The following is a 12,724-nucleotide window of genomic DNA, read 5'->3' as shown; positions in this document are numbered from 1 at the left end:
GAAGATAAGCAAAATTGATAAACCATTAGCCAGACTCATCAAGAAAAAGAGGGAGAGGACTCAAATCAATAAAATTAGAAATGAAAAAGGAGAAGTTACGACAGACACCGCAGAAATACAAAGCATCCTAAGAGACTACTACATGCAACTCTATGCCTATATAATGGACAACCTGGAAGAAATGGACAAATTCTTAGAAAGGTATAACCTTCCAAGACTGAACCAGGAAGAAATAGAAAATATGAACAGACCAATCACAAATAATGCAATGGAAACTGTGATTAAAAATCTTCCAACAAACAAAAGGCCCGGACCAGATGGCTTCACAGGTGAATTCTATCAAACATTTAGAGAAGAGCTAACACCCATCCTTCTCAAACTCTTCTAAAAATCTGCGGAATAAGGAACACTCCCAAACTCATTCTATGAGGCCACCATCACCCTGATACCAAAACCAGACAGAGCTACTACAAAAAAAGAAAATTACAGACCAATATCACTGATGATTATAGGTGCAAAAAATCTCAACAAAACACTAGCAAACAGAATCCAACAACACATTAAAAGGATCATACACCATGATCAAGTGGGATTTATCCCAGGGATGCAAGCGTTCTTCAATATATGCAAATCAATCAATGTGATACACCATGTTAACAAATTGAAGAAGAAAAACCATATGATCATCTCGATAGATGCAGAAAAAGCTTTTGAAAAAATTCAACACCCATTTATGATAAAAAAAACTCTCCAGAAAGTGGGCATAGAGGGAACCTACTTCAACATAATAAAGGCCATATACGACAAACCCACAGCAAACATCATTCTCAATGGTGAAAATCTGAAAGCATTTCCTCTAAGATCAGGAACAAGACAAGGATGTCCTCTCTCACCACTATTAATCAACATAGCTTTGGAAGTCCTAGCCATGGCAATCAGAGAAGAAAAAGAAATAAAAGGAATACAGATTGGAAAAGAAGTAAAACTGTCACTGTTTGCAGATGACATGATACTATACATAGAAAACCCTAAAGATGCCACCAGGAAACTACTAGAACTAATCAATGAATTTGGTAAAGTTGCAGGATACAAAATTAATGCACAGAAATCTCTGGCATTCCTATACACTGATGATGAAAAGTCTGCAAGAGAAATTAAGGAAACACTCCCATTTACCACTGCAACTAAATGAATAAAATACCTAGGAATAAACCTACCTAAGGAGACAAAAGAACTGTATGCAGAAATCTGTAAGACACTGATGAAAGAAATTAAAGATGATATCAACAGATGGAGAGATATACCATGTTCTTGGATTAGAAGAATCAATATTTTGAAAATGACTATACTACCCAAAGCAATCTACAGATTCAATGCAATCCCTATCAAATTACCAATGGCATTTTTTACAGAACTAGAACAAAAAATCTTAAAATTTGTATGGAGACACAAAACACCCCAAATAGCCAAAGCAGTCTTGAGGGAAAAAAAAGGAGCTGGAGGAATCAGACACTCTGACTTCAGACTCTACTACAAAGCTACAGTAATCAAGACAATATGGTACTGGCACAAAAACAGAAATACAGATCAATAGAACAAGATAGAAAGCCTAGAGATAAACTCACGCACATATGGTCAACTAATCTATGACAAAGGAGGCAAGGATATACAATGGAGAAAAGATAGCCTTCAATAAGTGGTGCTGGGAAAACTGGACAGCTACATGTAAAAGAATGAAATTAGAACACTCCCTAACACCACACAAAAATAAACTCAAAATGGATTAGAGACCTAAATGTAAGACCAGACACTATAAAGCTCTTAGAGGAAAACATAGGAAGAACACTCTTTGACATAAATCACAGCAAGATCTTTTTTGATCCACCTCCTAGAATAATGGAAATAAAAATAAACAAATGGGACGTAATGAAACTTCAAAGCTTTTGCACAGCAAAGGAAACCACAAACAAGACGAAAAACAACCCTCAGAATGGGATAAAATATTTGCAAACGAATCAATGGACAAAGGATTAATCTCCAAAATATATAAACAGCTCATGCAGCTCAATATTAAAAAAACAAACAACCCAATCCAAAAATGGGCAGAAGACCTAAATAGACATTTCTTCAAAGAAGACATACAGATGGCCAAGAAGCACATGAAAAGCTGCTCAACATCACTAATTATTAGAGAAATGCAAATCAAAACTACAATGAGGTATCACCTCACACCAGTTAGAAGGGGCATCATCAGAAAATCTACAAACAACAAATGCTGGAGAGGGTGTGGGGAAAAGGGCAACATCTTGCACTGTTGGTGGGAATGTAAATTGATACAGCCACTATGGAGAACAGTATGGTGGTTCCTTAAAGAACTAAAAATAGAATTACCATATGATCCAGCAATCCCACTACTGCACATGTACCCAGAGAAAACCATAACTCAAAAAGACACATGCGCCCCAATGTTTATTGCAGCACTATTTACAATAGCCAGGTCATGGAAGCAACCTAAATGCCCATCAACAGATGAATGGATTAAGAATATGTGGTACATATATACAGTGGAATATTACTCAGCCATAAAAAGGAACAAAATTGGGTCATTTGTAGAGACGTGGATGCATCTAGAGACTGTCATACAGAGTGAAGTAAGTCAGAAAGAGAAAAACAAATATCGTATATTAACACATATATGTGGAACCTAGAAAAATGGTACAGATGAACCGGTTTGCAGGGCAGAAATTGAGCCACAGATGTAGAGAACAAACGTATGGACACCAAGGGGGGAAAGCGATGGGGGGCGGGGGTGGGGGTGTGATGAATTGGGCGATTGGGACTGACATGTATACACTGATGTGTATAAAACTGATGACTAATAAGAACCTGTTGTATAAAAAATAAATAAAATAAAATTCCAAAAAAAAAGAAATACACATGCATATTATTAAAATTATTATTGCCTAATAGTAGAGGAATTTAACCCAGGAGTGGTGGCTTTGGGGCTGTCTCTGGGAGATGGTAGAGTGGAGGGCCGAGACAGATAATTTTATTTCTTTTATTATGTTATTTCCAAGTTGCAAAATTATGCATGAATATGTTTTACCATAAGTGTTCTGTGTGTGTGTCTGTGTGTGTATATTCAAAGACCTTACCTCTTAGGCCATGGAATTGAATACTCTGAAGCAGAAAATCATATATGAAAGTTAAAATAGCCCTTTTAGGAACGTGACTCTGCTAAATTGCAGAGGGGCCTGAAGTGGACAGACTGGTGTGAGGGAAGCTGGTTAGGAGGTGATTCATTCCACCTATGAGTTCCTAATGTGCTTACGTCCTCATCTCCCATTTGGTACTTAACTCATACTGCCTGGAAATGTGGAGGATCTTGAACGATAAAAAATAATAATAATAAATACTACCACTCATGCACTCCTCAGTACCAGCATTTGAAGTTTTCACTGTCAAATCTTTGTTCTCTTTGCCTCTCTCTTCCGCCACTTCAGACCTACCCTTTCCTTCAAGCCTTATTCACGTCTCATTTCCTACATGAAGCCTATTTCAAGTGTCCTGCCCTTTGAGAGTGTTACAAAGACAGACAGAATCTCTACTCAGCACTCAGAAAATGAAAACGAATAGATTTTCTTCTCTGAAGATCATAAATGAGTTTGATAATCAGCTAAAATTTAAAGAGCAGAGACTGTTCTCTGCAGCACTTCATATCACATAATAAACAACTGAATCCCTTTCACTTCATATAACTTACCTGTTGGGTCAAACACATGCAGAAATGGTCTTAAAAGAAATCAAGACACCTAAGTGATGTTTTCCCCAAATGACCAGTGCTTGTCTCTCACCTGATTTATTGATTCTCGGCTAGAAATTTGTTTTATTAAAAACTTGGTATCCTCTTGACTTTTGACATAGCCTTTGGTAATACTATACATCAAGCTGAGGCGCTTTTTGATCTGCACATCTACAATATTCATCAGCAGTGGTATTAGTACCTGGAATAACAGAGAGAAAAAAACTGAAAATTTAATGAGGAAAAGCACCCTCTAAGGCAGATGTTCTCAAAGTGTCATTTCTAACAAGCTTGTTAGAAACACAAATGTGACGCCATTGCTGAAACACAAATTCTCAGGCCCCACTCCAGAACTGCTGAATCGGAAACTCTGGGGATGGGCCCAAAATCGGTGCTTTAACAAGTCCTCCAGGTGATTCTATGCACACTCAAGTTTGAGAGCCACTCTAAAGAAATGAAAGCTCAATGAATAACTGTTCTGTAGTTTTAAGGGGAAATCCCTACCCTGCGCTTTCCCTCATTCTCCATATCACCAGTTTTCAGGAGACAAGAGAGGTCACCCCAATAACCTGGGTGATAGTAACCAACCGAATAAATCTCTCTACACCTCAGTTTCTCCACTTGTAAGATAAGGACCTTAGGGTATCTAAGATCCTCCTTAGCTCTAAATTTCTCAAATCATAAGCTGAGGAAGGAGAGCGCAGTGACTGAGTGGGATTTTTAAATATAAACCTCCCTGGGTTCAAATACCAGCTCTGTTACTCACCAGCTCTGTGACCTTGAGCAAGTTACTTAGTGACTCCAAGGACTCAGTGTCCTCATCTGTTCAATGAGGATAATAATACCTAAGTACCAGAATTCCAGTGGAGTGGCCCTCACGAGCAATGCAGTGAATCACAGAGACAGATGCACATCAGAGCACAGGGAGGATGGTGAGGGGCCAGGTAACACAGGAGGAAGATGGGACCAGGAAAAGAACATCACAGAGAAGGAGTCACAAGAGCAGAGAAGGGACAGATTTTTTTTTAAACTGTTATTCTGGTTGTGAAACTTTGGGCAGAGGGAGAGATATTAAAGAGGATTTTTATAAAGTTTTATTCCATGATGCACTGGCACCCCCTGGGCCGATCTGAAGTAAAGGTCTCCAATATTCTTCGAAGTTTTCCAATACAGATTTGTTTCTTTTGAAAGCCACACTCTGCTGAGACTGGCTATTAGGACACCTAACTTGATAAAGTGGTGACACCTACTTCACAGGGCTCTTATAACAATTTAACTAGATAATGTAAGTAAAGTGGTCTGCACAGTTCCTGGAACATAGTAACTGCTCAGTAAACAAAAGCTAATCATGACTATATTTACTTAAATACACTCCACTGGGACTTGTCAGAGCATGTTAAACAGAAATAGCAACTAGTTCACACTTTAAATAGGGTTGACTTCCACAATAACACATCTTTAAGTCTTTATTTCACCTAGAGAGACTTTTCACAAAGTATTCCCTCTAAAATAATAATTTTACATTCATCTGCATAAGATCCCTGTATAAAAACTGATTATCTAAGGACGCCTCTACCTTCCACATTAAGACTTAGCCTCATTCTACATATCCTCATTTCTAGAGTCGTTTGTATTATGATGGGTTATACCTTATGTCGTACTTTGCTCTAAACTCAGCTCATAGGGAAAAAATCATAAATAAATTGTGCATACAACTCTGTAGAGTCATCCTTATGAACACTAAAGTTTGGTAACATTAATATAGAATCAAGTAAGGAACAAAAAAAGGAAGTCAACAAACACAAGTCTGGGCATTCAGACGATTTTGCCTTTAAGATCACTATAAAATTGCTTGGAGAACGGGTAATAGATGGAGGATTCTAATGTATGCCTTTTGCCGTCAGGGTTTACAGCAATGTTTATTCATATTAAGCCTCTATAACTTCAATACATACTAACAGACTTATTTGATGTAATAAGAATTAAGCAACTCAAAAATATGGAGTGGCAAGTGAAATCATCTAAAGCACCCAAGTTAAAAGCTTATATAATGCAACTGCATTGGAAAGAGAAAGGAGGCTTAAGAACGGAGACTGAAAATCTGAAGATCTACCTTCAGAATCAAAACCAGAGCCACGAAAAGAAGAAATGGTCATTGTTAAGGAGATTGAAGGCCACAGTAAAACTGAACTTCATAGGCAGTGGGGTATGTAAGTAGTGTGGGCTCTAGGGTAAATATTTTTATGCTTCTGCACAGTTAGGGCTTTATGAGCAAATTTTACTAAAACTTGGAGAACTTGTTTCTGGGTAATCCTGCTGCAGGGGCACCACTGTTTTCATTTATTCATTCAATACATAACTTATTAAGTACTTACTATACACTAGGTACCATTCTGGAGCCATAGGTTACATCAGTGACCAAAACAAAGATCCCTACCTTGTGGAAAGCACATATAACATACAGTAAAAAAGTGATAAGTGCTACGCAGAAAAATTAAAATTTAAGCAAGTGGAGGGGGACCAGAGAGATGGGTGGAACACGCTGGGAGTATGGAGGGCAGGTTGCCATTTTACGTAGCGTAAAAGAAGGTCAGGGAAGACCTTCTCCGTGAGAAGGTGAGATTTGAGCAATGACTTGAAGGGGGTGAGAGAGTGAACCATGCAGATACCTATAAAGAGAGGGTTCCAGGAGAAAAGACAGCTCCCTCCCTCATTTCTTTCAAAATAGTGAGGTTTCTTAATTCATTCGACAAATGGTATAGGAAAAAAAAAGTATTTTAAAATTTGAATTTTTACCTTGATAAGAGGAATAAATCTAATTATTCTGAAATAACCTATTATTACTGTAAACTGAATAAGAACCAAGTGGTCTGGTCTCAATCTGACAAAGTATATACAAAATATATCAACGATTCCAATAAGCATGATAAAAAATTCCAAAGTATTCCAATGTTGATGAAAATATCTGCTTTTCAAAATTGTTATCTGTTTAGAAAACATATAGAATGTACATCATTTCATAGCACTATACAATGGTATGGGGAGGGGATTCTTTAAAATTAACAGTTAAATCCTCAACTACAAATAAGTTATATTCCAAAAGTTGGGTTTTAAGTCATTCATTTGAAATTCAAAAAACTCTTACATCAAAAATTATAATTTGATTCCAAATACACATAATCTATTATGAAGCTGTAATGCCAAAGAAAAGCAATGAAAAATACTAAACAGATTCATTGCAATACTATTAATTATAATTAAAGTATGAAAACAGTAATGCTGATAAATCATCTTTGAAGCATTTATCCTAAAAAGTAGTTCTCATCTTATATTATGACAAGTAACTAGCAAACCATTTTGCTTTTATCCACTTATTTATTCTTTGCATAGTTACAGGGAGTATTTGAGGGAAACAGCAAATGTCTAGATTTTCAATTCTTTTTTGCCTGATCTTTGAGATTCTCTCCACTTTTATGATACTTCTCTTATCTGATATCCAAGACTAACTGTTTTACTGATTTCATCATTAAACTCAGAAAATTCAAAAAGATTACTAAAATTCCAGGATCCTATCAACTGTTACAACAAAAGGCTTCTAGTATCAATTATTTCCAAAAAATGACAAAAATAGATTCAAATTATCTAAACTGTTCTTTTTATAGGATACATTTCTATTTTAAACAGTACCTTCAATGCTGATTCTAACAGATATAAAAATACAAAATAGTAGTTTACTAATATCAGTGCTGACACATTTAATTCTCTTGCCATTGGCCATAGATGCATTATCATAGGATAAATGTACATTACTCGTATAATATGTCCTGCATATTCAAATTCTTCTGAAAATACAATGCGATATATAAAAATCAGAAATTTATTATTCCTGAAAAAAAGAGATCAAATAAAATGTCAGATCACTTTAAAGGTATAACAATTAAAATCTGAAGTTCATTTGTTTAAATAAATATTAACATTAATTTGAAGAAAGATACAAATAATATGAAACAATAGCTAAGCAAAAATCTAAACCATACTTTCTAGACATAAAAATCATAAAGGAAAAAGATAAAAATATGGCTCTTGGTAATCTAGATCAGGGCTGAGGAGCTTTTTTTTTAAGTTAATGTCTTATGCTTATTACTCACCCAGGTAGAAGAAACATTTTCATTAACCTTTGCCAAAACATAGGTACTGTAAATACATATTCATTTGGGAGGGTGGCTTTTTTTGGGGGGTGTTTTTCTTCCATTTTTCTTAAGATATAATTGATATACAGCACTGTTTAAGTTTTAAGGTATACAACATAATGGTTTGGCTTACGTACATCACAAACTGATCATCACGGGAAGTGTAGTGAACATCCATTATCTCATATAGATGCAACATTAAACAGACAGAAAATTTCTCCTTGTGATGAGAACCCTTAGGACTTACTCCCTTAACAGCTTTCATATGTAACATGCAGCAGTGTTAACTATATTCATCATGGTGTAATACATTACCTCCCTAGTACTTATTTACCTGATAAATGGAAATTGTACCTGGTGACTATTTTCATCCACTTCCCCCTCTCCCACCCCCCACCTCTGGCAACCACAAATCTGATCTTTTTTTTCTATGGATTTGTTTGTTGGTTTGTTTTTGAAGTATTATTGACCTAGAACACTATGTTAGGTCCTGTTACACACTGATTCAATATTTCTAGACCTTTTAAAATGATAACCACAGTAAGTCTAGTTATGATATGTCACCATACAAAGATACTACATAGTTACTAACTATATTGCCCACACTGTACATTTCATACTGGTTACTCATTTATTTTGCAACTGGAAGCTTGTACATTTTAATTTCCCTCACTATTTCTTTCCTCCCCTGACCCCTCCCTTCTGGACACTACCTGTTTGTTCTCTGTATCTATGACTCTGTTTCTCTTTTGTTAAGTTTATTCATTTGTTTTGTTTTTTTAGAACCCACATATAAGTGAAATCATACAGTATTTGACTTTCTCTGTCTGACTTACTTCACTTAGCATAATACCATCTAAGTCCTTCCACATGGCAAATGGCAAGATTTCATTCTTTTCTAGGGCTGAGTAATATTCCATTATATATATATGGAATATATACATACATATGGAACCATCCTTGGGACAAATCCCACTTGATCATGGTGTATGATCCTTTCAATGTATTGCTGAATTTGGTTTGCTAATATTTTGTTGAGGATTTTTGCATCTATTGATATGCTCATCAGTGATATTGGCCTGTAATTTCCTTTTTTTGTGATATCTTTGCCTGGTTTTTGTATCAGGGTAATGCTGGCTTTATAGAATGATTTCAGAAGCATTCCTTCCTCTGCAATTTTGGGGAATAATTTGATAAGGATATGTGTTAACTCTTCTCTAAATGTTTGGTAGAATTCATCTGTGAAGCCATCTTGTCCTGGAATTTTGTTTGTTGGGAGTTTTAAAATTACTGATTCAATTTCAGTACTGGTAATTGGTCTGTTCATATTTTCTACTTCTTCCTGCTACAGTCTTGGGAGATCGTACCTTTCTAAGAATTTGTCCATTTCTTCTATCTTATTGGCATATAACTGTAGTACTCTCTTGTGATCCTTTGTATCTCAGTGATTTCAGTTGTAACTTCTTTTTCATCGGATTTTATTGATTTGGGCCCTCTCTTTTTCTTGGTGAGTTGGGCTGAAGGTTTATCAATTTTATTTATTTTTTCAAAGAACCAGCTCTTCGTTTCATTTATCTATTCTATTGTTTTTTAGTCTCTCTTTCACTTATTTCTGCTCTGATATTTATGATTTCTTCCTTTCTATTAACTAAGGGCTTTGTTTGTTCTTCTTTTTCTAGCTCCTTTAGGTGTAAGGTTGGATTGTTTCTTTGAGATTTGTCTGGAGAGCATTTTCTAAAATCAAGGCTAATCACACATAGGAACAATGCAAAAATTCATACATCAAAAGCAAGAAACAAATTAATTTAGAGAAAAACATCAACACTGCTTAAAATTAGGAACAGAATGAAATATTCAATATTACTATGACATTTAAAAATTTTTTTTCTATTCATCTAAAGTAGAAGCTGACAAAAAGAGGTTACTTGGATATATGTCAAGATCCTAGGGTTTTAAATTTTTATATTTTTCTGTAAACTTAATAAATGGAAGAAAGTAAAAAATTATCATAATTTGTTATGAAAAGCATGTTAACACCCACTTAAAATTTATTAGCATTAATGGTCCCAGTATTTTCTCATTTGACATCTTTTTTTTTTTTTTTTTTGCAGTACGCAGGCCTCTCACTGTTATGGCCTCTCCCGTTGCGGAGCCCAGGCTCCGGATGCGCAGGCTCAGCAGCCATGGCTCATGGGCCCAGCTGCTCCACGGCATGTGGGATCTTCCCGGACCGGGGCACAAACCCATGTCCCCTGCATCGGCAGGCTGACTCTCAACCACTGCACCACCAGGGAAGCCCTGACATCTTTTGTTAGTAGAAAAACCTTGTCTTTCTGCTCTAAAATGTATATAAGCTCACAACTTATATAACAAAACAAAGAGTCTACACAAGTTAAGAAAAATCTGTATCTTGTGTTATTTTGGACATTGGTTATAATTATTATTAAGGCCATGCTGTGTTTTTCCTAATTATAGACATCAACAGGACTATCCCATGGCACAGATGAAATTAAGTTGAGAGCTAGATCTAGTCTTTGAGTTTGCTATTTCTCACCCCTGCTCATCCCAGAAGAATACCAGAAGAATATGAAAGAAGTCCAACATGTAATGTGACCCTAAGACATGGTAATTAAAACTTGAAGAATCCAAATATGACCATCCTTTTCATCTTTTTTCTACCCACTCTCTAATAGAGGTGCCAATGAAATTGGTAAAACAGAATGGAGAAAGAGAAGCAAGCACTTTGTTCCTTCCGCACTCAATCAATAAGACTTGACTATAATATTAGTTGGGTTTTGTTTTGTTTTGTTTTTTTGGGGAAGATCAAAGTAATCTATTCTGACAATGTAGAAAAGGTCATATTTTCAAGTACATTGCTATTAAAGGTTCACAGTACTTACCCATATAGAAAAAGAGGTGTCTTATCTTCATGATATTCCAAGAAAGTTAATATGTTTTTAAACTTCATAAGCCAACTTCTAGCTCTTACATAAGTTGAAACATCATAAATACTCATGAATCTAATAGAGAAAAATATACATACGTGTTATAATGAAAAGCAAGTGCTATACCTTTGGGTAATATAAAACAGAAAGTTATACTAAACATAAATGTAATATGGGTTTATTAAATATGCCTCTGTATCCATCCACCTACCCCCCCATGGTCACAGAACAGAAATATTTTTAGTGGGAGACTCCTGCTGTCCATGTTCCTGGAACTATCTGTGACCTGAGGTAGAACATAATTAAAACTTCAGAATCCAACTCTTTGGGGTTTAGAATCAAGCTTCCTTTTGTCATGCCTTGAACTAGCCCAAGATTCTCCAAGGCCCTGAAGTCTCTGTCCTTCCCAAACTTTATTTAGGAATTGATGCTACATCTCCCAGATATATTACCAGGCTGCTGAAATGTTAACTATCACCCAGACAGAATCTCCTATCACTGTTGCCCCACAGGTTTGTCTTAGACCATCCATTATCTAATGTTTCAGGACTGTAACCAGATATCAATATATCTCTAAGATACTGAGATTTTCCCATCATATTTAATTGCATCTATCAGTTCCATGGGTTGGATCAACTCCTCCAGATCCTATGATCCTATTCCACCCCAGAGAGCAGTTTAATGGCAGGCTCCAGGCCTCCTTACTTCCCCTATGCAGTAATTTAGTAAATATGATATAAAGACAAAATAATTATCACCATAATTAAAACTATATGGGTTCTTTTTCATGGCTCCCCTTGTCTCTCATATAATTGCTCTGTAGTCAAATCTTCCTCCAGAAACTCCCAATGTCATCAAAGTTATGAATTTTCAGGGAGAAAAGTATAAACAAGAAAAATAGGAAGTAAAATAGAAAAGTAAAGTGAAGTAAAATAGGAAGTAGATGGATGGATGGATGGACAGACAGACAGATAAGATAAAAAGATTGATCAATCTGGACACTGAACTCTCAGTTTGTTCATTCTCTATCACATACCCGTTCAATTTTGGAAATATCAGTTAAAGAAGTATTACACTTACTTTCCTTGGATGTGGCAATAGCTTTTGGTTGCACCAATTAATGTCCGGGCTGCCTCTACACTGAGGACTCCGTCATTACACTGTTTTTCAAAGCTACTCTAAAAATACAGTTTTAAATTAAAATTACAAATGACCAAAACATTAATGTAATGTACTCTGCTTGACCTTTACATACCCCTCACTATTATTATTGAACTCAATATATGAAAATATACTATTCAAAAACTTCTAGAGCAAGAAATAAATTTCATTCAATTTAAATATTTACAGAATATTCCATTTTTGCAAAGTACTCTCTCAGGAAACTCAAAATCTATACAATTCAAAGAGTTTACTTCAGATGTTCAACATCACTAATTATTAGAGAAATGCAAATCTAAACCACAATGAAGTATCCCCTCGTACTGGTCAGAATGGCTATCATCAAAAAGGCTACAAATAATAAATGCTGGAGAGTGTGTGGAGAAAACAGAACCCTTGTACACTGTTGGTAGGAAATGTAAACTGGTGCATCCACTAGGGAGAACAGTATGAGGTTCCTTAAAAAACTAAAAATAGAGCTACCATATGATCTAGCAATCCTACTTCTGGGTATACATCCAAAAAAAAACCCCAAAACTCTAATTCAAAAAGATACATGCACCTCAACATTCATAGCAGCACTATTTACAATAGCCAAGACATAGAAACAACCCAAGTGCCCATCA

At 35.7% G+C, this 12,724-nt stretch overlaps 1 protein-coding gene across 1 annotated transcript in view; it reads right to left on the bottom strand.

Annotated features, from left to right (window-relative positions):
- Window positions 1-12,724, bottom strand: part of SLC9C2 (solute carrier family 9 member C2 (putative)) — a 93,799-nt gene that overhangs the window by 43,924 nt on the left and 37,151 nt on the right. Inside the window, exons 13-17 of the mRNA XM_089911018.1 lie at window positions 12,018-12,115; window positions 10,893-11,012; window positions 7,490-7,688; window positions 6,599-6,787; window positions 3,855-4,004 (exon numbers count right to left, since the gene is read on the bottom strand). Coding sequence (XP_089767144.1) covers window positions 3,855-4,004; window positions 6,599-6,787; window positions 7,490-7,688; window positions 10,893-11,012; window positions 12,018-12,115 — 756 coding nt within the window. The remainder of the gene's footprint in view (window positions 1-3,854; window positions 4,005-6,598; window positions 6,788-7,489; window positions 7,689-10,892; window positions 11,013-12,017; window positions 12,116-12,724) is intronic.

The sequence above is a fragment of the Delphinapterus leucas genome, chromosome 1 (assembly GCF_059928025.1).
Source record: "Delphinapterus leucas isolate spDelLeu-1000000601 "Yukka" chromosome 1, BTC_Dleu_Yukka2, whole genome shotgun sequence".
Taxonomy (NCBI): domain Eukaryota; kingdom Metazoa; phylum Chordata; class Mammalia; order Artiodactyla; family Monodontidae; genus Delphinapterus; species Delphinapterus leucas.
The sequence above is the reverse complement of the archived record's forward strand: the minus strand, read 5'-3'. Positions and strand labels throughout refer to the sequence as shown.